General features: G+C 37.5%; 2 protein-coding genes across 6 annotated transcripts in view; one reads left to right on the plus strand and one right to left on the minus strand.

Moving 5' to 3' along the window:
* The window catches only part of CHORDC1 (cysteine and histidine rich domain containing 1), a 21,616-nt gene extending 10,103 nt beyond the window's left edge, over positions 1-11,513 (minus strand). The window contains exons 1-4 of one of the 3 annotated variants that reach the window (XM_055283244.2): positions 11,300-11,510; positions 6,616-6,665; positions 3,627-3,683; positions 2,472-2,629 (exon numbers count right to left, since the gene is read on the minus strand). In XM_055283244.2, coding sequence (XP_055139219.1) covers positions 2,472-2,629; positions 3,627-3,683; positions 6,616-6,665; positions 11,300-11,363 — 329 coding nt within the window. In that variant the 5' untranslated portion in view covers positions 11,364-11,510. Of the gene's footprint in view, positions 1-2,471; positions 2,630-3,626; positions 3,684-6,615; positions 6,666-11,299 lie in introns of all 3 variants that reach the window. The other 2 variants (XM_063642029.1, XM_055283245.2) reach the window with 2 other exon arrangements.
* Positions 1-25,617, plus strand: part of NAALAD2 (N-acetylated alpha-linked acidic dipeptidase 2) — a 101,610-nt gene extending 75,993 nt beyond the window's left edge. For 2 of the 3 annotated variants that reach the window (XM_063642027.1, XM_055283241.2), the window contains exon 20: positions 23,817-25,617. In XM_063642027.1, coding sequence (XP_063498097.1) covers positions 23,817-23,963 — 147 coding nt within the window. In that variant the 3' untranslated portion in view covers positions 23,964-25,617. Of the gene's footprint in view, positions 1-12,460; positions 12,524-23,816 lie in introns of all 3 variants that reach the window. The other variant, XR_010121541.1, reaches the window with a different exon arrangement.
* The last annotated feature ends 550 nt before the right edge of the window (positions 25,618-26,167 follow it).

Genomic DNA, 26,167 nt, shown 5'->3' on the forward strand with positions numbered 1-26,167 from the left:
TCAGCATATTTAATTATTAATCAGTTGCACTAATGAGAAGGGAATAAAGACTAGGAATCCAAGGTTTTCAAGATGAGTAATGCTGAGGAAGGGACCATAATGTACTTTTACATCCCATGCCCAAGCTCAATGCTGAGCACATAATAAACATGAAATATACGTAAGTTCTAAGTGAATCCATACTCACTTCTACCAGTGGAGATAATTTATGTGGACATTGGCATATGGATCTGTAAATTCAGATATAATCGTATTGCAAGGCAATTTCAGTAAGGTTAAAAAAACAACATCTTCTAACATTTCATAATGGCTAAGTGTTGTATACACAATTTATTTAAGTCCATTCAATAAATAAGTATTAAACATATTAATAAACACAGCAATAAAAATAAAAATTGTAGGCTATTCATTCTATATCCACAACGAAAAAACTGACGAAAGAGGCATTTTAAAAGTACATAGGCAAGGCATGGTCGCTTATGCCCATAATCCCAACACTTTGGGAGGTTGTGGCAAGAGGACTGCTTGAAGCCTGGGCAACAAAGTGGAACCCTGTCTCTGCAAAAAAATAAAAAATATTAGTCGGTCACTGATATGGTTTCCCTGTGTCACCAACCAAATCTCATCTTGAATTCTAGCTCCCATAATCTCCACATGGTGTGTGACGGACCTGGTGGGAGGTAACTGAATCATGGGGATGCGTTTTTCCCACGCTGTTCTCATGATAGTGAATAAGTCTCAGAAGATCTGATGGTTTTTTTTCTTGCCTGCCACCATGTAAAACATTCCTTTATTACTCCCTCTACCTTCCGCCATGATTGTGAGGCCTCCCCAGCCATATGGAACTGTGAGTTCATTAAACCTCTTTTTCTTTATAAATCATTTAGTCTCGGGTGTTTCTTCATAACTGTGAAAATGGACTAATACGGTCATAGCAGCATACACCTATAGTTCCAGGGAGGATTAGGTAGGAGGATGGCTTGAGCCCAGGAGTTCAAGGCTGCAGTGAGCTATAATGCCACTGCATTACAGCCTGGGTAAGAGAGGGACTTTTCCTCTTAAAAAAAATGTACGTAAAAACCTATGTCCTCATAATTGTTATAACACCACCAAATGAATTTAGGATAAAATATTTAGTTTTTCTCATCTCACTGCCTTTGTCCTTTTCTTTTTTCAAAAAGTCAATCTCAAGATCCTCTTGCCTCAGCCTGAGTAGCTGCAACTGCATGAGCACACCACCAAAGCCAGCTAATTTTTTTTTTTCTTGGAGAGACAGGATCTCTTTCAGATTGGTTCTCAAACTCCTAGGCTCAAAGGATCCTCCCTCCTAGGCTTCTCAAAGTGCTGGATTATGGGCTTGAGCCACAGTGCCTGGCCTCTCGCTGCCCTTTAAGTAAAATAACAGCCCATCATTTAAAGATAAAATTAACTCATACTATTATAGTACAGACTGTATTATATTACTAAAGAGATTAAGAATGAGCCATGACTGAAGTTTTGTCTTTTCCCAATTATTTTTCTAACTGCTAAATTGGCCAACAAAGCATTCAATGGTCTCCTCTAACTATGAAGATGGAGAGAATAAAATCATCCTGAGTAGTCTCCTTAGCAATAATCTGTACTCAGAGTGCTAATGAACAAATAAATATCTAAAGTCTCTTAGGGTTCTTATCTTGGTTCTATATTATTCAATACTCTACATATTTATTTAAGTAGGATCAATGGAGAATAAAGGGAAAATCATGAGTTCATAGCATGAATAAAAATTGCAATAGGTGCCTACTTGCAGCCAAAAAAAAAAAAAAAAATCACTTTTTAAGTCCTGTAGTTTGCTTCTAAAACAATTTAGTACTCAAGTGTAGCGTGAAGAAGACCTGGTTCAACAAAGGTACTCAATATACATGTGTGGGAATACAGAGTCTGGTTATCAGAAGGCAAGTATGAAGAATCTGTACAATTCTATTGCACAATGAGCAAAAGCTTTTTTAAGACTATTTTCACAAATATGTCATCTAAATCAAATGCATTAAAAATTGACCAGTAGTAATGAGATTAACGGTAGTTTTCAGGCATCTGAAAGTACAGATGGATGATTAGGCCTCTGCATTATTTTCTACTTTAAACTGATGACATGACAAGGAAAACTGCTTCAAAGACTTTTACCATGCCACAGTGAAAAAGATGCACTCTAAGGCACAAGAAAAATGTGACTTCCCTACCCTGATGATACATGTACTTGTAATTATGACAGTACAATATGCAAATCTGTTATGTAGTTATATTGTGTACATGCTCTCAAGTTGAAGAGAAATAAAAATTTAAGGCAGATTTAAGGGAGAAACCAAATGGTTCAAAACTTGGTGGCCTACATAGTAGCTACAAATGGTATCACGCTAAATCATTAAGGAAAGTACCATGCACAAGTGCTACTATTCAAGTGTGACAAAAATATGTAACTGTATAAAGTATACCTTGGTCTTTTTATTGCTTCTACTGGCTTAGGGGCTTGAATGATGTGTTCCTGAAATTTGGGTTTTAATTCAGAAAGTTCCTTCTTCTCAGTAGTCTTGACTTCAGGTTTGACTGGCTCAGGTGGCTTCTCACTATTATGTCTACCTTTTGTACAGCCCTGTTAGTGAAAGATATTCATTAAGAGCTATCTATTTTACATTTCATGATAGAAACACTATCTTTTCAGTTCTTTATTGATATTGATTCTATTTCATGTTATCTCCAGTTTCAATACATTGATTTTAAGAAATTAAAAACAGAACTCCAAATTTGCCATATTTGCTGAATCTCTGAATGAAGGCTTTTTAAAAAAGTCTTTGAATTACACTTCATAAACATCTACTTATTCTATTAAAAATATGGCATAAACCTCGTTTACATAAGAATTCTGGAGAATCTCACAAAGAACTGTAAAAAATAGTTATACAGAAAAATCTCTTACTCAAAAGGCCTCAATTTGAGACCTAGTTCTCAACATACTTACTAGTTATATGACCTTACGCAAGATAATCTTTTTAAACCTCCATCTCCTCATTTGTAAAATGGAGGTAATGTCAGGTAAGATATTTTCTGAGAGGGTTAAATAATAAAATGCCTGGCACATTTGGCAGGTGATAACATTCAGCAAACGTTAGCTACTTTTCTACTACATTCTACTGAATTATATATACTCTTTAACACCTCTGAAATGATACAATCAATAGCATTATCAGTTTGTTAGTAGCTTTAGCTTTCTTAGTGGTATATAAAGTGGTTTATATAAAAGTGGTATATAAAATATTTCAACAGCATCTTAGATAAAACTTTATCGTTCCTAACTGAAAAGGCTTTAAATTGTTGCTTACCACTTTCTCCTTCTTGATGTTCTTTCAACATAACAGAAAGAACAAACCTAAAATGATAAGCAGGTAACTAATACCTTAAAACATTAATTTCCAAAACAGATTCTTTATTTTACAAGCTGTGGAAGGGAGATGAGCTGCTTTTTGAAAGGTGTTATCTACAAGTTGATGAAGACCAATCAATCTATATCAGAAATCAGACTCCTCAAATCTGAGGCTTTCTATAACATGTATTTTTAGGAAGATAATCTAGAAAAAATAATTAGTACTTACTACAATACTTAAGAAATCAGAAAAATCAGTTGTTCTTCTCTTACAGCAAGACCAACCCTATGAAAAACAAGAGAAAGAAACTAAAAACTCTATTTGCATGAGAAACACGACCCACTAAAACACTCTACTTGCACTTATCTACTTGAATCCTGCAGTAACTCGCAAATACAGAGTGCAAAACTTCAGTGTTGCATATAATTCACCTAATCAAGTAAAATGAATATTAATCTTTGATTTTTAAAAAACCAATTAACCAATGTTAAAGTGATTTGTGCTATGCCCTATCATCAAGGGAAGCACCTTTATAAAACAAAAACTGCTTCTCTTTTCAACAATCGTGCCTGCTTTTTAGAAGAAAAACATGTTATAATTCCTAAAACTATCATATTCAAAGAATATTCAAAATAAGTATAGGTATTTTACTTTTAAAATCTATTAAGTTAAAGATAGTAACTATAGAAACTAAAATCTATTTTAGTTTCACAATAAGCATTCTATTTTTCAGAACAACAAAGATTAATTAACACAGCAGCCAAAGTACTATTAAGCCTTTGAAGGTGATCTTTTCAGTGAGAAGCATAAAGACACAGAAACTATTACTATTTTTGATTTCTGAACAAACTATCAAGTAGTTTACCAAAAAATGGCTTTAATAATTATCTCTAAATTCCAATGTTTATAGAGAATAGGGAAACAAAAATGCAAAATCTCAAAACTTGGAACTTCAGATTAAGATTTGGGACTAAATTCAGATTAAGACGCAACTTTGCACACATCCACCTGGACCTCGCTGATTTTCAAAAGACTGCATAAAAATTTGGTAGTGATTTTTCTCATAATATGCAACTGTAGGTTCTTTTTCTTTAAAGGTAATTTCAAATATCCTATAATTCAAATTTTCCTTTATTTTGAAATTTAATTATCTTTTACTCCGAATTGAGATGTAGATCAATTACTACAACCTTAAATATAGGGTTTAAATAGCATCAATAATACAGTCAACAGAAAAGTTATTCTATGAGAGAAAAAGTTTTACTGTCTTAATCATGTACTAAATTATGTCAGATACTGTGATACACACATGTAAAATATGATACAGGCCAGCTGTTCCCAAATGCCAATCTGGATTCTATGCTAGTCTTCAGTACAATGAGAAAAGGAAAGCTAAGTTATGTGAATATAAGGTTGCTAGTTGTCTTTTTTCAGCAAGATTGTCCTTTTCTCTGGATATGTCCCTTCTCATATTAAAATAGTATTTCTTTTGTCAATGCAATGTTTAACTTCTTACTTGGTCAACTAGTATCCCTGTATTGATGTATACACATTTTGTCTGAAATCTTCTGTACTGTGAAATCCAATAATCTTGGAATATCTAGGACTTTAAGAAATGGTTATAAAATAGAGACCATAATAAACACTACAACTGCAAAATAGAGAGAAGCAAAAATACTTCAAAGTGAAATCATTAAGACTTGGAGTGATTAACAATGTGGTAAGAGAAAAAACGGGCAATGGACCAAATGATCAGAAAGTCAGCAGTATCATTACTAGGAGCAGTAAAGTTGAGAAGCAGACTACTTTTGGAATAAACGGTACACACTAGAAACTGGTTTGACGTTGCCAATGAGACACAGAAATACGTTGTAAGAGCCATCGGTGTAGAGGTGACATTTGAGAAAACGAATGAATGAACTGAATAAGAGAAAACAGCCAAAGGTTACCTTTAAGAGCTAAGAGGAAAACAGCATGGGAAAAAAAGAAAAAGATGCAGTAAAACAAAAATATCAGAAGAAATGGCAGTCTAGGAAAGATGAAATTCCACAAAAAGAAAAATAAACATTTCCACAGCACCACAGTTTCCACTACAACAAAGATTTGTAAAAACTAAAAAAATGTATGGAGGAATAAGGTCTCAACTTGCCCTACTGAATGTCTTCTCTGTTTTCCTCACTCAGAACTAACCAGACTAATGCATCTTTTGTTAGATTTGGTGGTATAACAGTGAAGTGCCAAAACAGTCTAACTATTCTCTGGAAGGTATAATTGGCATTTAAAGGGCACCAACAATATTTAAACATGTTAAGACTGCTTACGTTCCTGAGAACCAAAGTTGTAGAACCTAAAACCATGGCAGCCCTACCACAGCATTATCTTTTGAGATATACAAAGGAAACTCTTTAAATGTATCATATTATCATGAATTTTAAAAAGACGACCAGCAAAAATCTAGTCAAACAACACTCTACTAATTCTCCAGAACATCCAAGAAGTATAGCTGGAAAACAGGTAACGTTTCTTTGAAGTTAAAAACACTCTAAACTTACATGTGTCTGTCCCGAGATTGGCACTAAATGTTTTTAAGAATCTTTTCTAAAATTCAGAGCTGTTATTAGCCAGTAGTGACAGACTGAGATTCAATACAACCACTCTATTTTCCCTCAAAATTAGAAAAGTGAAGAAATGGGTGTAGAAAATGAAAATTAAGACCAGGCATGGTAATCCCAGCACTTTGGGAGGCTGAGGCAGGTGGATCATCTGAGGTCAGGGGTTCGAGACCAGCCTGACCAACGTGATGAAACCCTGTCTCTACTAAAAATACAAAAATTAGCTGGGCATGGTGGCAGGCGCCTGTAATCCCCGCTCCTCAGGAGGCTGAGGCAGAATCGCTTGAACCCAGGAGGCGGAGGTTACAGTGAGCTGAGATCACACCACTGCACTCCACCTGGGTGACACCATGAAACTCCATCTCAAAAAGAAAAAAAAAAAAAAGGAATTAAAATCCAATTTTGTAACTGGAAAAGACCTTAAGATCATCATCTACTGTCTTGTCTTTGCCTTTAGTGGAGTATACACTTAAAGCACCTCCCCCCCCAAAGGTCATTAAGAAGAAAGTCACTAGCTGAGAAAAAAAGATGAGGAAATAAAGATTTAGTATTACATCTCTCAATTTACTACACAGATATGAAAAAAATGAAAATATAGTTTCTACCTTTAATGCATCGTGAAAGACTGGAACACCTGGGTGGTATGTGCAAGCATCTGGAGAAAACAGAGAAAAAAAAAGTACCTCTCTTTATAATGAAGAAAAATAACATACATGATCATCTCCTTAAGGTGTTAACCTTTAATCCTTTTTCCAAACGCAGGTACCTTAAAAAGGTACAAATGATTGAGTCTGACGCGCAGCACAAAGTGTACTATATTAAAATAGTATTAAAAATTCTAATTCAAGCGTATGATGACTAAGGACAAAAATACAGAATTGTTTATGTATAACAATTATATTTTATATTCCCCTAATCTTGGTAGTAAAATTTGTTTAGTACCAAAACTTCAAACCCCCAAATTTTGACCATCATTTTTCTAACCTGCTTTTACCAATATACTATCAAACTTGAAGTATGCTTACGTGCATTCATCCATAAAGGTTTCACAAAAGATTCCCTAAAAGACATTTTGTAATAACAGGCTCAACATTTTAAATACTGTAAAGATTTTTTGCAGTATCTAATTGGTAATTTAACTTTCCTAGACACAGTCATTCCTAGGTACAAACCTCACTAAAAAGAAGACTAGGGCGCCTCTGCCTGGCCCCTGCCCTGTTTGGGAAGTGAGGAGCTCCTCTGCCCCGCCCCTGCCCCGCCTGGGAACTGAGGAGTGTCTCTCTGGAAAGTGAGGAGCGCCTCTGCCTGGCCACTGTGCAACCTTCCAAGTGTGAAGTGACAGCCTTGTGTGTGATCTTTCTGCCTTCCCCAAGTGTGCATTTTCAACATTAAAGTTTACTTTTTAATTAGAAAAAAAAATAGAAGTCTAGGCGGGCCTGGTGGCTCATGCCTGTAATCCCAGCACTTTGGGAGGCTGAGGTAGGCAGATCACCTGAGGTCAGGAGTACAAGACCAGCCTAGCCAACAAGGTGAAACCCGTGTCTACTAAAAATACAAAAATTAGCCGGGCGTGGTAGTGCATGCCTGTAGTCCCAGCTACTCGGGAGTCTGACGCAGGAGAATCGCTTGAACTTGAGAAGCAGAGTTTGCAGTGAGTCAAGATCACGCCACTGCACTACAGCCTAGGCAACAGAGCAAGACTCCGTCTTAAACAAAACAAAACAAAACAAAAAAATACTCTGAAGTTCTACAGCCTATTTTCTAGATTCTCACTGGGTGTTATTCTGTACTTCCCTCCCCACTACACCATCAATCTTTACTGCTCTTATGTAAATGGGTTTATTACAATTTGTGTTGGGAACAGGCACCCAAATTTGGCCATAAACTGGCCCCAAAACTGGCCATAAACAAACTCTCTGCAACACTGTGACATGCTCCTGACCGCCTTGACGCCCAGGCTAGAAGGTTGTGAGTCTACCTGAAGGAGGGCAAGGAACAACTGTCCCACCTAGGGCAGAAAAACAGTTAAGGGTTCTTAAACCACAAACAATAGCATGAGCCATCTGTGCCTCAAGGACATGTTCATGATGCAGATAACTAGCCAGAGCCCATCCTTTTATTTCCTGTAAGGAATACTTTTAGTTAATCTCCATTCGAGGCTCTCAGCTCTGAAGGCTGTGAGACCCCTGATTTCCCACTCTTCACTATATATTTCTGTGTGTGTGTCTTTAATTCCTCTAGCACCACCGGGTTAGGGTCTCCACGACCGAGCTGGTCTGAGCAGTTTGCAAGATGGAGTACTATATTTTTAAAAATCAGATAACAGTCAGCTTCATCCCTCTGCAATCTGCTTATAAGACTATCTTTCAACCTTTCAAGTCTATTTAGCTTTCAATGCTCTACAACAACCTTGTCCAGCATGCTGCCCCAGACCACTCTGAATGTAGCCCAACACAAATTCGTAAACTTTCTTAAAACATTATCAATTTTGTTTTTGTTTTCTTTTAAGCTCATCAGCTATCATTAGTGTTAGTGTATTTCATGTGTGGCCCAATTCTTCTTATTCCAGTGTCGCACAGGGAAGCCAAAAGATTGGACACCCGTGCTCTACCACCTGATTCCTGGTGTTGCCTCAAAATTTACTACTGGTGCTCACAGAAATCTCCCTACCCCGTTACTAGCCAGTATTGCTTCCTTAGTAACCATGTGCTGCATAGATACTAGCCAATGTAGAAAGTGTTAGGTATCTTCCTGATACAGTAAGTAAATCCGTGGATCAGAAAGATGTTATTAATTAAGGGTAGTTGTGGAATTAAGGGCTGAAAAAGGAGGTTGGAAGTAGAAATGGATATGCATAAGGACATGAAGTTGAGAGGGGAATGGAAGTAGAGAATAGATCCAGTAATTTCAAACACCAAATTTAAAGTAATCAGAGACATAAAACACAATATATAACAGAGTCAGAGGCATAAAATGTCACAATAAGTCAATTTTGGCAGCATGGGTGCAGGAATGAGTCAGATCTGAACCGTACAACTAATATGAACACAATTTGAAAGCCACGGCTTTCAAAAACAAGAAGTAACAAGCAAATGGACATTCTTCATCCTTTCTTTAATATCCACCCTTTATCAGTTTTAAGGGTTTTGGCAAAATTAATATTTTATGGGTGAGAAGCTACAAGACAGTAGTAGTGGTTAAGTGTCCAGGGCTTCTAACATTGGGTCTGACCCTGGCTAAATTTCTCACTGAGCTACTCGCTAGTAGTTCCTTCAGTTTTCCTCGTATACGTCGATTAAAAAAAATACTGTTTGGGAAGCTGTGTTTATTCTAGAACAAGTGTTTAACATATGTAAGTTACCAACTGTGTCTCCCTTAAACACCCTTTAACTTGAGTTACAAGTTAAAACGTTCTATCAGCTTAAAAGGGAGTCTAACTTCTGTCTCTAGGGAGAAAAAAAATCATGAGACTATAAGTCAACGAGCATGGTAATTATGCCATAGCACCAAGAAAAAAAGGCATTTAGTGTAGATTAAGAAATATTTAAAGATGACAGATCCAGCATCTGGCTTACGCAAAATGGAACTTGCTTGTGTATTTACCTCTTTTAACTTATTTCTGTCAACTGTACAAGGTCAAACCTCTTCCTAAAAAACCTCCTAACCAACCTTTCTATTTAGTTCTTGTCTCCTACTCCGTATCTCCATTTTCTCCTCCTGCCATTCACGCAGTTTACTTGAAAAATTTATTCTAAGTCTCTAAAAAAACCATCATTTAGCTAAAGTAAATATACTTATTGGAATTTCTCTGGTGTAACTCGTACTGCTGACCACCCAAGTTTTGAGACGGTTTTCCTGGTCGCTTTCTGTTTCTTAGGCACTGCACCAATTCACACCTGGATACAGACTTACAACAAATGACTATCTCCCCTGAACGTTATTGTCTCATAAGCAAAGCGTCAGTCTTTCCCCTGTATTCTATATTAAAGTAGAATATCTGCAGACATAAGTGCAATTAATTTTTTACATAGGCTGCCAACACCAAAGGGCTTTAAAATCATTTCTCGATTTTGTCATCGACTGAAATATCACAATTTTCCTCTAGAGTAGCATCATATTTGCATCATAAAAATGTCAGTGGCGGTAACGAGTATTGCATAGGTTGGATTTTCCTTTTCCTTAAAACCCTGTGTTAATGGTCTTATTTTAAATAACGCTATCAATTTACCTGTGTGCCAAAAATAAGTATTTCAAACATCTCAGAGGTGAAGAGTTTAAAAGGCATCAGTTTTCATCTCCTCCACAATAATGAAGGATGATATTAATACTACCTCATTGAACAAAGCTTCTCTATCAAATGGGTCTAATTAACACTACATGCGTCCCAGGGTGGTTATGAAGATTAAATAAGATAAAGCAATAATGGCTGGCATGCAGAAAATATAAACTAAATGCTAGTTCAATCTGAAAACGTGTTGTCACTTCTCACGATACGCATGGAATCATCTCACTTCTTTGTCCATCAAAATTTCAATTCACTGATCATTTCCCGTCCTTCACCTAATAGTCATTTTCGCTTTGGATCCTTAACTCGACATCTAGGTGCTGTAGATGACATTCACTCATTTTATACTGGAGTAGGCATGGTAGTAAAACGTGGAGGCCACAAGAATAAGCAACAAATGCCGCTAGTAACAAAAAGATAACTAACGTACCACCAGGATGAACCTATCAAAACAGCGTAAAGATACAGAGTAATGTCCCTTACCAAGAACACTTTTAAGAGGTTTGTAACAGCAGATCGACTGAACACAAACTTCTACAAGGCACAGCTTACATGCTAGGACAACCCGCTGCTCATCCGGGACACCTCTCCCTCTCGCGCAGGCAATCACAGCCATCACTACTTCGGGAACTACAAAGCAAGCTCACCAGTACCTCGTTAATTTTTGCTTCCCCAGAGACTGGGGGGCCCAAGGAGAAAGGTGTTCGTTCTAAATTCCAGGCGACTTAAAAGGAGTGCGGGGACGACGGAGGAAACACGTGGATCCAGGGGAGCGTCTCTCTCCGCAGTGGCAGAGGAGAGTCAGGCGCCGGGGCCGGGAGCTCGCCAAGTGAACGCAGCGCACCAGAGGGGCGGCCGGCGGACTACGCGGGCATCCAAGGGAGGCCCAGGAGGGGCCGCGCGAGGACGGCTGCAGGAGATCCGCGGACACCCTCTGGCCCAAAGGGCCTCCCCCGCTGATGAGTTGGAGAGGGGAGGGAGGACTGGCGGCGCGTTGCTCTTACCGTCAGAATTGGTCTCAGGATCGAAGCGCTGACCGCAGCCCCGGTTGTAGCACAGCAAGGCCATTTTCTTTTCCTACCGTCACAGGCAAGGCCCAAACACGGGGAACAGCAAGAGGATGCGTTAGCCCCTCCCGTGTCGCTAGCACCGGTCTGACGACTAAGGCGGCTACCGGCTTCCGGAAACGATCTGTTGCGTTTCAGGAACCTTCGCGAATTTTCCGGTCGCGCAGGCGCAGAGAAGGAAAGAGGCGGAGGTAGCGGCGGGAGGCTGGCACTAGCCCCGGCCACAATAGGTCGGACTACAGCTAGTAGCAACTGGGGGGTCGGAAGTGGAGCCCAGACAACAGCGGAGGAGAAATTTACGGGGCAGAAAATGAAGGTGTCCAAGAGACTGACAACTCTCTTCTGACTTCCTAAGTGCTCGCTGGCTGTAGGTATCTCCTGCAGCAAAGTGGCCGCCCCGCCCTCTCATCCCCTGCGACCCAGCACCCTTCTTCCTTGCCTTGAGGCTGCGCCTTAGACAGCCCGGTGGGTATCTCTTTATCCCTTAGCTGTGCTAAGGGGTAAGTGCACAGTAAGTGCACAATCGTGCAGTGTTTCCAAATCCTCAGGGTAGACGTGTGAGCTTAGTAAATGAGGAGAGGAATAGCAGACGAACCTCTCCGTGTGTTTTTGTCTCGAGTGTCCTCATCTCAGGAGCAATTTTAATAACTTAACGATTGCGGTCACATTACTTTGAAAATACAAAAAACGTAAAAATCAGAGTAGCGAAGAAAATTATGGATCTGATGCTGTGCCAGAATTGATCACAATTGCTCTGAGGCCCTGGGGTAATTGTTAATATTTCATGTGAGCCTCCACTTAAACGATTTATCGATCAGTACACTACTCTTGGAATAGCTAGTAAAACTTGAAGTGCATTATAAAAAGTACAGTAATGATTGGCTTCAACTTGCATATTTCCCAAACTTTTTGCAAGAAAAGCAAACACTATTTGATAACATATACTGAAGGATCTTAAAATAAGATCAGCTTGTAAGTACACCTAAAAATCTATACACTGTTTCCATTGATCTCAAGGTTATTTAGAGATCTGCTCACGTCCTCCTACCCCTAAAGACTTCTTAGTTTTTCATATTCTGTTTCTCTTCTTCTACCTAGAAGTATTAAGTTTTCATATTGTGATCCACCATAGATACATATATTTTCTTCATTTAACCTAACGTGAGTATTTTTCTATTTTGTTTCATTATCATTGTTACAAATGACGGAGTATTCTGTTGAATAAATGCACTGTAATTTAACCTTTCTCTAATTTACCCAACTTTATTATATGTAAGTTACAATGATCAACCTGTGTATTGTTTTTCTTATTTCGAATTTCCTCCTTTAGGAAAATTTTTGGAAAACAGTTCTGGGGTAAAGGGCATAAGCCTTTTTAAATAACTTTAAGATTTTAAAGATATATAGAGCCAATTGCTTTCCGAAAGGTGGTACCAATTTACAATTTCACCAGCTGTGAATGTAATAGACCGTAGAAATTGATCATACACGATTGGAAATGAGTAAGTGGAGAGCTCTAAAAAGTTTTAGTTGTGACCAAATCTGTTGTCTTGAGTATCCTAGTATCAATGCAACATTACCAGGATTGTTAGGAACTAAACCTTTTAAATTTAATGTTTATTTCTAGTTTTTCACCTGTAGCATTTTACAATCAGAATATAATTGCTTATGGTAGATAATTTGGAAAACGCGGAAGTATACTAAGAACAAAGTCAACAATAATTCCACACCCAGCAATAAGCACTGAATGGTTAAAATGACTCTTTGGTAAATTTATTTTCAGTGTTTCCTGTCACCCCAAGAATTTATAAATATATATGTTTAAAAAAAGTCATATTGTATATAGGAGTTTATGTTCCTCCCTTGGGTATTTTGAGAAACTATAAAATTAAATCATTTTTATGATTAAGAAAAACAGTGATACAGGCCGGGCGCGGTGGCTCACGCTTGTAATCCCAGCACTTTGGGAGGCCGAGGCGGGCGGATCACAAGGTCAGGTGATCGAGACCACGGTGAAACCCCGTCTCTATTAAAAATACAAAAAAATTAGCCGGGCGTGGTGGCGGGCGCCTGTAGTCCCAGCTACTCGGAGAGGCTGAGGCAGGAGAATGGCGTGAACCCGGGAGGCGGAGCTTGCAGTGAGCCGAGATTGCACCACTGCACTCCAGCCTGGGTGACAGAGCGAGACTCCGTCTCAAAAAAAAAAGAAAAACAGTGATACAGCAACAGCTTGTTTCAATCCCACCTCCACTTACATTTCCATTCCGACACTTCAGTGCTACCACCCACTGTTTGAAAAACTTTCTGGCATTTACATGTATATTTTATATACACTTTGAATATATCTTCCCTCCCTTCTTTACCCCCATACATATCAAAATATGCTTTAAGTTTGACTATCTTGTTATTAACAAAAGACTTAAATAAATATGTTAACTTAAAACAATTGTCAGTTATTGTTGGTGCAAAATGGATGTTTATCATAGTACTCTCTTTTTCTGCATTTAAAAATATTTCTTAAAACAATTCAGTTAAGTTTAATTAAGCTCCATTATCTTGGGCTGGGTGCTGTGGCTTACAGCTGTAATCCCAGTATTTTAGGAGGCCAAAGTAGGTGGATCACCTGAGGTCAGAAGTTTGAGACCAGCTTGACCAACATGACGAAACCCTGTCTCTACTAAAAATACAAAATTTAGCCCCGTATGGTGGCGCATTCCTGTAACCCCAGCTACTTGGGAGGCTGAGGCAAGAGAATCAGTTGAACCTGGGAGGCAGAGGTTTCAATGAGCTGAGATCACGCCATTGCATTCCAGCCTGGGTAACAAGAGTGAAACTCTATCTCAAAAAAATTAATTAATTAATAATATAAATAAATAATTAAGTTCCATTATCTTAAAAACGATTATAGATATGATATGTATGTATCCATGTAAGTGTATAAAATAATATTTGAAAAGACCATTAATCTCTTATAATAATGGCTATGTATAAAGACAAGGACGAGTTTAAAGGAGTAAAGTTAATATTTTATACTCAGATATTTTTTGAAAATGTAAATACATACTCATTTTTGATATAGTTAACATTATGAAGAGGACAAAAACCAACTTAACAATGACTATTTTTATTTGATCTACTTTATCCTTAGAAAGATATGAAAATTTCATCCATTATGATTGTGTGTCGAGCAGTTTGTGGTTTATGTATTTTGAACATATATTATTCATCCTATAAAGGTACATGTCTCTTGTATTTACATAGTTTATGTAATATAAAAGACCTTCTTTGTATCATTTTGTATTTTTGTCTTGAAACCTACCTTGATATTAATGCTTCAACTTTTGCTGTGTTTCTCTTTGTTTTTGCCTAATAAACCTCACCCTATCCATTTATATTTAACCTGTGTCATCTTGTTTTGGGCATATCTGCTGTAAGCAGCAGATAGATTGCATCTTGTTTTTCTTTTTTTAACTGAAGTCGGAGAATCTTTTTATTTTGCAGAGAACCTTAACTTTTTTATTTCTGATTAATGCTTGAGAGTTCAGTTGCCAAAGTGGCCCAGAACTTATTGATGGTTTTATAAGTCAATTAACGTCAATAAGCCTGAGTTTTCTTATGTGTAAAACATTGATAACAGAGTGCTGTGAAGATTAAGTTAAACAATGTATGTAAAACATATAGTCTAGTGTAAGCACTGAATAATAATTTCACAAAAGTTCAGCAATGAAAATGGTCAACTAAGATGTTTAGTCCTATTTGGTTATTTCACTTTTGTTTTCCCTTTGTATGCAGTTGTGTCTGCTTCCTTGCTTTTATTTTATTCCATTTTCTAAATGAAATATGTGCTTGCTTTTTTATTTTGTCCACGATTTAAAAAAAATATATATATATATATATAGGTTTTAATTTATTTCAGCATGTATTAAGTAGTTAATGTGTGTTGGTACATTAGATGCAGGATACAGTGGTGAACTGAAGTGACATTTTACCTGTCTTGTTGTATTTGAATTTTATAAGAAAGACGGATGTGAATCAAATATTCCCAATTATGAATTCACTGATAATTGCCATAATTGCTATGAATGGGAAGTACGTTATGTTAAGTTAGTAGAGATGGGAATTTGCCTAATCTTGAGTTGGGGTGCAGGCATAGGTGTTAGTCTAAACAGAAGTCCTGCAATGGAAGATAGTATCACATTAAAGAAAGCACAGTCATTGAGGTAAACCAATGCTCAGAAAGAAGGGATGCCAGATGTATTAGGACATTCTTGCATTGCTATAAAGAGATACCCAAGACTGGATAATTTATAAGAAAAGAGGTTTAATTGGCTAATATTTCTGCAGGCTGTACAGGAAGGGCTCAGGAAGCTTTAACTTGTGGCAGAAGGCAAAATAAGAGCTTGTACTTCACATGATAAATGCAGGAGCAAGTGGTGGGGGAGGTGCCACACACTTTTAAATGATCAGATCTCATGTGAACTCAACTGGGGAGCTCACTCATCACCCAGGGGATGGCCCAAGCCATTCATGAGAGATGCACCCCCATGACCCAAACACCTCCCATCAGGCCCCGTCTCCAAGACTGTGGATTACATTTCAACATGAGATTTGGGCAGGGACAAATATCCAAACTATATAATTCTTCTGGCCCCTCCCAAATCTCATGTCCTCACATTGCAAAATAGAATCATACTTTCTCAGCAATCCCACAAAATCTTGACCTTTGCCAGATTTAACTCAAAAGTCCAAAGTTTCATCTGAGACAAGACAAATCCCTTCCACCTATGAGCCTGTAAAATAAACAAGCTAGTTACTTCCAAGATACAATGGGTGTATAGGCATTGGGTAAACATTCCCATTCCAAAAGGGAGAAATTGGCTAAAAGAAGGGAGCTGTAGGCTCCATGCAAAGCAAAACCCAAGCCGGCAGTCATTAAATCTTAAAGCTCCAATGTAGTCCCCTTTGACTCCATGTTCCACATCCAGGGCACACTGGTGCTAGGGGAGGGCTCCCAAGGCCTTGGGCAGCCCTATCGCTATACCTTTGCAGAGTACAACTCCCCCAACTGCTCTCATGGGCTGGGGTTGAGTGCCTGTGGATTTTCCAGGTACAGAGTTCAAGCTGCTAGTAGATCTACCATTCTCAGGTCTGAAGGATTGTGGCCCCCTTCTCACAGTTCCACTAGGCAGTGCCTATTAGAAACTTTGTGTGGAGGCTCCAGCCCCATATTTTTCCCTCCAAATTGCCCTAGTAGAAGTTGTATGTGAGGGCTCTGCCCCTGCAGCAGGCTTCTGCCTATACATCCAGGCTTTTTCATGCATCCTCTCAAACCCTCACAGAGGCTTCCAAGCCTCAACTCTGGCACTCTGTACACCCACAGGATTCACATCTTGTGTAAGCCATGTAAGCTTATGGCTTGCATCCTCCAAAGTGGGAGCTCGAGCTGTACCTGGACCCTGTTGAGCCATAGCTGGAACTGGAGTGGCTGGGATATGGGGAGAGCAGTTTGCCAAGGGCTTGGCCCATGAAACCATTCTTCCCTCCTAAGGCCTCTGATGGGAGGGGCTGCCATGAAGTTCTCTGAAATGCCTTTGAGTTGTTTTCCCCATTGTCCTGGATAGTAGCACTTGGATCCCTTTTAGTTATGCCAGTGTATGTAGCAGGTGGTTGCTCTACAGCCTGCTTGAATTCCTCTCTACAAAAAAGCTTTTTCTTTCTCTGCCATATGGCTAGGCTGCAAAATTTCCAAACTTTTATGCTCTGTTTCCTGTTTAAATATAAATTTCTACTTTAAGCCATTTCTTTGCTTCTGTAACTAAGCATAAGTTGTTAGAAACAGCCAGGCCACATCTTGAGCACTTTGCTGCTTAAAAATTTCTTCTGTCAAATACCCTACGTTATTACTCTCAAGTTCAAATTTCCTCAGATACCCAGGGCATGAACAGAATGCAGCCAAGCTCTTTCGTATGGCATAACATGTGTGACCTTTGCTCTGGTTCCCAGTAAGTTCCTCATTTTCATCTCAGATCTTGTCAGCCTGGATTTCATTTTCCATATCACTATCAGCATTTTAGTCACAATCATTTAAGCAGTCTCTAAGAAGTTGCAAACTTACTGTCATCTTCCTGTCTTCTCTAGAAAGACATACTCCACATGATCCTAACCTCTGGCCGTTATCCAATTTCCAAGCTGTTTCTACATTTTCAGATATCTTTATAGTAATACTCCACTCTGAGTACTAAATTTCTGTATTAGGTCATTTTTGCATTACTGTAAAGAAATGCCTGCGACTAGGTAATTTATAAGAAAAGAGATTTAATTTGCTCATGGTTCTGCAAGCTGTACAGGAAACATAATTTCTGGTGAGGCTTCAGGAAGTTTTACTCATGGTAGAAGGCAAAGCAGGAGCTTGCACTTCACATGGCAAAAGCAGGGAAAGAGAGAGAGTTGGGGAGGGGAGGTTCCACAGACTTTTAAATGACCACCAGATCTCAGAGCAAGAGCTCACCTATCACCAAGGGAATGGCCCAAGCCATTCATGAAGGATTGACTCCCATAATCCAAACACCTCCCACCAGGCCTCACCTTCAAGATTGGGGATTATATTTCAACATGAGATTTGGATGGGGCGAATATCTAAACTATAACACCATTTGAGGCTGGAAAGATAGACAGAGGCCCAACAACACAGGCAGCCTGAGAGGCAGCTGTAAGGATGATTAAAAGACTTTTATCCTTAGGGCAAAGAGGAATAATTGAAAGGAGTTTTCCATGAATGTGATTTTTCCAGAAATCTCAAAATTAGCTGAAGGCATGCAATAATCCAAAGAGCACTTATTCAACAAAAGTGCTAAATATTGGTAAGAACAACAAGTTGTGTGACATTTTAATTTCCCTATTTCCATTCTCTTCTTTATACCTAAATGGTAGGTATGAAATCCAGCAGCCTCTCAACAATAGGTATGTAAAGTGGAATTCTAGAAGCTACAAGAGGAGGCAGAATGGCATTGTCTAAGCATTGACCCATCTGACAGCTCCTTGGAAAAGCTCAATTTTTAATGCTTATGATTGTTTTGACTTACTGAAAGCTTGTTGATTGGGAAAAATCTTGTCTCTAGGACATTTGCTGAAAACAATCAAAAGTGATTGTTTAACATGGCAGCTGCCTGAGGAGACTATACGAGTTGAGGCCAATAAGAAGCTGGCCAATAAAAATGTAAATGGAAGAGTTTATGAGTGAGATAACACAAGAATCTTTGAACAACACTGACATATTCCTAAGGAATTTGAAGAAAGCCACATCCATAAGTAGGGCTGTGTGCATGTAAAAGAATGATCTGTGAAAGTTCCATCCTCTCACCTCTGCTTGAACTTTAGGTCCTATGAAGCAGGAAGGGAAGACTAATGCAGAATTGTAAACTATCAAAACATTGAGAGCATGTCAGTACATACAAAGAGCCTCTCAACAGATAATATACAACTTATTCACTCAGGGTATATAAGGAAATCTCTGTCCAATCACGAGCTAACTACAAAACTAACTGTACAGAGGACTTAGTGGCCACACATAATGGAAAAAAGAGTTTACAGAATTAGTCCAGGAGATAAATAACAACAACAACAACAACAATAAATGGCAATCAAAAGAAAGGCTGGGAGGAGATAATCTGATTTCTAGAGTTGCCACATTATGTTATATAAAATACCCAGTTTTCAATCAAAAATTATAAGTCTTGTAAATAAGAAGAATGGCTTATATACAGGAAGAAAAAAAAGCCTGCAATATAAACTGTCCCTGAGGTAGATATTGGACATAATAGATAAAGACTTTAAATCAATTATTGTAAATATGTTCAAACAAATAGAAGAAACTAATTCTAAAAAATTAAAAAAATATTAATAGCAAATATTACTAATGAAGAAATAAAAAGTAAAAATTTTCAAATTGAAAAGTATAATAACTAAAAAATTTACTATAGGGATTCAATAGAAGATTAGTCCTGGTAGAAAAAGAGAATTTGAATATAGGTCAGTTTACATCATCTAGTCTAAGGAACAGAAAAAAAACTGAATAAATAAAGATACATAAAGTCTCAGAGACTAATTGAACAGTATCATGCTTACCAGCATACACATATTAGAGTCACAGGAGAAGAGAAGATAGGAAAAAGGGAAAGAAACAGTACTTGAAGATACAATAACTAAAAACTTCTCAAATGTAATTAAAACATTAATGTACACAGCTGAAAAATTCAGGAACCCCCAGTAAGACAAACTCAAAGAGATTAACATATACAAAATAATAAAATTGTCAAAAGCCAAAAATACTGACAGAATTTTGAAAGCAGTAAGAGAAAAATAGCTCTCCACATACAAGGGATTATCTGTAAGATTAACACATGATTTAATTTCCAAAACTCTGTAGTCCAAACAGAAATAGGATGACACATTCAAAGTTATAAAAGAATAAGATCATCAACTAAGTAGTCTATTTTGCAAAATTATACTTCAAAAACTAAGTATAATAGTATTTATATATTTCAAGTATTAGTATGTGGGCATTATTTAGCCTACCACAATACCAATATCATAAGGTTCTCCAAAGCAACTGAAAATGGGTTCCATCAGTTTAGTCTTATCCATATGTATCCTTGACTTAAACTACTTCTGAGTGATATAAATATTTAAAGTCTTTTCCAATATCTGATTTATTTATTTCCTGGTGAATTAATACCCTCTAAACTCCCCAATTGTAAAATGAAGAATTTAGGAAGTTTGTGTTCTCTAGATAGTGAAATGATTAAAAGTATTATGAACTTCTGAGTTGAAAACAGATTAGAATCTCCAACACTTAATAAGGATGTGGTTTTAGGAAAGGTATTTTCCTTTTGATGTCTTATTTGTAAAATGAATTCAATATTGTCTACTTCTTTAGTTTTATTGGTCCATAAAGAAAATTGTGCTACCAGGTAGATCATATCCAGAATCTCACCCATACCTAATTTAGATTATTTAGATGATGAGATTTGGATGAGATTTGAGGATTTGAATTGATGCTATAAGGGGTTCAGAAATTTTGAGGACCTTGAAATGGAGCAAACATTTGGAGTAACATTAATCTTTGGCAGCCAGAGGGCCAGACTGTCATGTGTAGAATAAGGTTTACCCAAGTATTTGTATACCTTAATTCCTAGAACTCTGAATATTATGTTACATGGCAAAGGGGATATAAGGTTGCAGATAGAATTCAGATTGCTAATTAGTAGACATTAAAATAGAGATTTTCCTGAACATCCAAATGGGCTCAAGGTAATCTTAAGCTTCCTGAAAAGTAGGAGAGGCTATACAAGAAGAGGTTAGAGTGATGTGATGTGAGAAGGACTTGATTCACTGTTGCTCACTTTGAATATGGAGAAAGCGGTTTACAAGCCAATAATGGTGGGTAGCCTCTAGAAGCTAGAAAGGGAAGGAAACACGCTTTCCTCTCTAACTTCCAAAAAGGAACATAGTCCTTTTGACACATTTGTTTTAGCCCAGTGAGGCCTGTGTTGGACTTCTGACATACAGAGTTGTAAAATAATACATTTGTCTGTTTTCAAGCCACTATAATTTAGGTAATTTAGTACAGGAGCAAGAGAAAATTAATATACCTGTTTGAGTTTTCATGAGGATTAAATTTAATTAATGTATATAATACTGTCATCCCAGTGACAGATTAATAGAAATTCATGTTATATTTCTTCTGATAGCTCTTTCCTCTTTTTAGATTTTATTAATATAATGAGGAGAATTGAAATAACATTATTAATATTAAACTAATAGCTTTCATGTTATATATCCCCTTTGGAAATAATTTTTGAAATTTATATTCAGTTTTGTGACCATATCTGCAATACTTCTACTTAGTCATATGTTTAATTTGCTTTAATAACCACTGTCAACATACCATAATTTACTCATATCAGTTTCTTAACTTTAGAGTGATGTTCTTTCTGAATTCTTTTAGTTCTAAGGTGTCTCTTTTGAATGACAACTTACCTGGACATCAAATTTTGGGTCAAAATCCCTTTCTGTCAAAATTCTTCTTTAGGTATAACTCTGCTATTTTGAGATGTTTGGTATTGCAAAAGAGAAGCTGGAAGCCAGAGTAAATTTTGTTTATAGGTTATTAGTGTTTCCTCTTTGAATACTTGAGACTTTTTCAAAACTATTATGTCATATATGTTGCTAGCTTCTGTATTCAATACTTTTTCAGACTAGGTACCCTGGTCAACTGTCCCATGGAAAACAATTTAAAACATGGGATACAATTCTTTAAAACTTCTTATACATTCACCAACGCAAGAACGTCAGAAATACTCGGGACAAAAACTATGAGAAAGTGCAATCTTTAGCTCCAAAGCTGAAACATTGAGGATGGCTGTCATCTTGAAATGATCTTGTGCTCAAGTTGTCACCAAGAGCAAGAGAAAAGAGAAACATTCCTGGATCTGCCTGAGGTGGAACTGTTGAGAAAATTTGCCCTCCCTTCCTTTATTAAGCTGGGAAAGCAAAGGGCTATATCCCTGCTATAAAAATGAAATAGAAATCAACCTACATTGCTTTTTCTGCTGCTTTTCCTTCATCCTCTACAGAAGACTACTAGGAGCATTGCTTGCTTCACATCTCAGGTATAAGTAAAGAAGGAAAAAAGCCAACCTTTACTCAGGTTGGTAGTCAAGATTCACACTCTTAGAGATTGTTAAGAAAATTTTTAAAAGTCTAAAGTAAAAATTTAGTGTAAAGTGCTCTTTTTAAATTGCCTGACATTTTCTCTACATGCATCTACTTCAACCTAGGCCTCAAAAGATACCAACAGATAAAGTTGCAGGAAATGTGAGCTCTCAGTGAAAAAAAAAAAAAAAGTATAAAATACCATGAACGAAAGCTAACAAAACAATAGTGGAATTAAACCTCTAAAGGGTTGAAATTTATCAAATACAATAGATTTAAAGAAATAAAAAGGACTGACAACATAAGTAAGAACAACAAACTTCAAAAATGAAAAAGAATCAGAAATAGCCGGAAATAAAAATATATATAGTTAAAAGTTTATGAATGAGCTTAATAGCTGATAGACCCACCCAAAAGAAGGATTTTTGAACTGGAATATAGAACTGAAAAAAATACATAGAATGCAAAAGAGAGAGAAAAAGAAATTGAAAATACAGAGAAAAGGTAAAGACAAGAGGAGATTGAGAAAGTCAAATATTTGTCTAATCAGAGAAGGAACAGGGCAGAGTGAAATAGAGAAAGTATGTAAGAAGATAATGGGTAAGAATTTTCCAGAAATGATAGATGAGTATGTACAGATTAGGAATCTCAATGAATCTCAAGCAGAAAGAAAAAAATTACAATATTTTTTAAATTGTAAAGTAGCAAAAGCAGAAGAGACCTTAAAAGAAGCTGTAGAGAAAAGACAGCGTGTGTAGCAATTGACAATGGAAGCCTGAAAAGAGCAGCATTATACTATCAGTAGCCAAGATAAAAATGTTTTACCGTCTCATTAAACGTTATATACTCAATAATATAATATTCAAAGTGAACCAAAATGTGTATAAATATATAACACTGATAGAAATACAATAATAATGGGTTATATTAGAACATCCCTTAGCCTTTGACAGATTAAGTAGAATGATCCAGTCCAAAAAAAAAAAAAAAAAGCAAGATAGGATCATAGAGGATTTTATTTTGTATTAAAATATAGTAGGTAGTGGCAAGCTATTTTTTCTTCTATTTCAACAACTATAGAAAGAAATACATCATAAGATTATATTTTTAAAGACATTGCATAGGTGTAGAAGCAAAGAAGCTTATATATCAACTAAATAAAATTTTAAAGACAGAAGAATTCTTCCTAGTTGAATTGTTAATCAGTCTTTCCTCTTCGAGGTCACTGGATGAAGACTGAGCTTGCCATAAATAGAAAAGCTCTACTAGGTTTAGCTAAATGAATAAACAAACAAAGTGAGCTTTCTAAAAACTGCTACATGGGCTGGCATGACAAACTGAAATCCAGAGAAACCAAAGACATTGTTGACTAAAGAAAGAAAAATAAAGCTTTTAAAGAATTAAAGTTAGTTTTATTCACAAGTCTTACTGAGGACTGTAGATGATTATAGCCCGAAAGGAGTCTTTTGGGGAGATTCTATCAGCCTGCTCCAAAACAGTGTTTCAGTTCATAACTTATATACAGGTTGTGAAAGTTCAGTATGTATGAAATGCATTTTAAAACTTTTTTCTCCCTTCTCTCTACTGTTAAGATGTAATCCTGAAATAGACTGTAGAAAGATTTTTCCTTAGTCTTTAAAATATAGCGTTGAAAGGTACTTTGAAACTCTCCTCTCTTTCCCACCAGACACTCCCTTAAAATACGCACACTTATCTAACTATGCTTGTTTAAAAATTCCAGGGACTTATTTTACAACAAGCCAAGCATGGAAGCCCAGTTGTGGGATTCTCTTCCACTTGGAAATTACCTCAAGATGGATTATCTGCAACCTGGCTACAACTGACATGGTACCAGCTGGAACTCCAGGTGGACAATAATTCAAGATAGCACTTGGAGCAAGACCTGCACACCTGCATCCTGTGCTACTTCTGTGTGTTTCTCATGCCAAGCCTCTACTTTTAAATCCCTCCCCTCAGCCAAACACCTAAAATGGTCTTTTAAAGATATGAGTCTGGCCATTTCCCAGTTGGTAGCATTTGATGTATAAAACTGCCTTCCTTTCACCACACCTCACTTCTTGAGTTTTCGGCCTCTGAGCAGCAAGCAGCCGCACTTCAGCCAGCTACAAGTATATGCTCAGAAGTTACTTACATTAAAGCAAAATCACATCACCGTTTAGGTGCAAGAGTATATCTGGTTGTGGATTACAAAGGCATAATCACTAACCGTGCCAGAAGTTGTCTTATGTGTAGGAAAAGGCAAGGACTAGGGTCGTTTATCTTTTAAGGAATGTAGTGACTCAGGCAAGAGATGTAGTGTCCATGTGCTGTATCCTTGTTTTTCTTCAAATCATCCTTCTGGAGAGCTGCATGTCACTACAAAGTCAGGGTTTTGTGAAATTTTGCTGGCAAGCAGAAATGAACAAACGTGGCTTCTTACATTTGCAACTTTGTCTCACAACACAATTCAATTTTCTCTAAGGGACATTTTTTAAGTGAAAGAGTGGCACAAGAATATGGGAGCTAGACCAGAAAGGTAGAGTGAAGATCTCCCTCAGTCTCACAGTGCTTGCAATTCAAAGTCCTGCTAGAAGAAGGATCAAGAAAACACACACGGCCGGGCGCGGTAGCTCACGCTTGTAATCCCAGCACTTTGGGAGGCCGAGGCGGGCGGATCACGAGGTCAGGAGATCGAGACCACGGTGAAACCCCGACTCTACTAAAAATACAAAAAAATTAGCCGGGCGTGGTGGCGGGCGCCTGCGGTCCCAGCTACTCGGAGAGGCTGAGGCAGGAGAATGGCGTGAACCCGGGAGGCGGAGCTTGCAGTGAGCCGAGATTGCGCCACTGCAGTCCAGCCTGGGTGACAGAGCAAGACTCTGTCTCAAAAACAACAACAAAAAAAGAAAACGCACACACACATAACACACACACACACACACTTACACAAGACAAAACTTATCCTTGAAACATTTGACAATAAAGGAGGAGTGAGTCTATCCATATCCCTGAACCACACTAAATTCATGATGTGATTAAGGTAGTCAGCACTTTGCTATTTAATGTTTAACATAGCACACTATATATTTTATTGTGTAAATTATATACTTGGCTTTTGTCTCTGTTTCCTGGCATGTAATTCTTAAAATCTTTGGAATCTCCAAAGTGATGTTTTGTATACTAACAAGTTTGCTGATGGCTGGTAGCCCCTAGGTAGCTTCAGGATGAAGGCTGGTCATAGAAGAAAACAAGACATGATTAGAGGATTGGGACTTTCAGCCCCATCTCCAACTTCCAGATAGGATAGAGGGGTTGAAGGTTAAGTCAGTCATGAAAGTCCAATGGCTTCATCAATCATGCCTATGTAATGAAGGTTCCATAAAACCCCAAAAGAACTGGGTTTGGAGAGCTTCTAGATAACTGAACACATGGAGTATCCTAGAGAGTGACACACTCATTGAAGTTCCTCCCCCTCCCCCATACCTCATCCTGTGCATCTCTTCATCTGTTTTCTTTGTCCAATAAACTGGTAAAGGTAACAAGTGTTTCTCTGAGTTCTGTGGGCCATGCTAGAAAATTAATCAAACCCAAAAAGGGTGTTGTGGGAAGCTCAATTTGAAGCAGGTCTCTGTGGGATCTGATGCTGCTGACAGGAAGATAGTGTCAGAATTGAATTGGAGGGCACTCAGGTGGTGTCTGCTATAGAGCTGATGGCTTGCTTGGTGGTTGGGAGAAACCCCCATATTTGGTCACTGAAATCTTATGTGTTGATTGTTGCAGTATGAGAGTAGAGGAAAAACAGTTTGTGTTTTTAAAGTTTTAAGCTACTTCTAAACTCACATAGCTTTCAGTAGAACAATGGAAGCCAGAAAACAATACAATAAAATCTTTAAAGTGATCAAATGGAAAAAAAACATAAAAAATGAAGGTTTGGGTTTGGATTTGGGAAATATGATAACATTAATGGAAGTATAGATTTTGGATCTTTTCCAAATCACTGCATGGGAACACGGTAGTTACCAAAACCAAAGCCTATGGATGATATTTACAAAAGCAAAACAAAAGCTTAGGTGACGATGTATCCTTATGAAC

This window comes from Symphalangus syndactylus, chromosome 6 (genome assembly GCF_028878055.3).
Source record: "Symphalangus syndactylus isolate Jambi chromosome 6, NHGRI_mSymSyn1-v2.1_pri, whole genome shotgun sequence".
NCBI lineage: Eukaryota > Metazoa > Chordata > Mammalia > Primates > Hylobatidae > Symphalangus > Symphalangus syndactylus.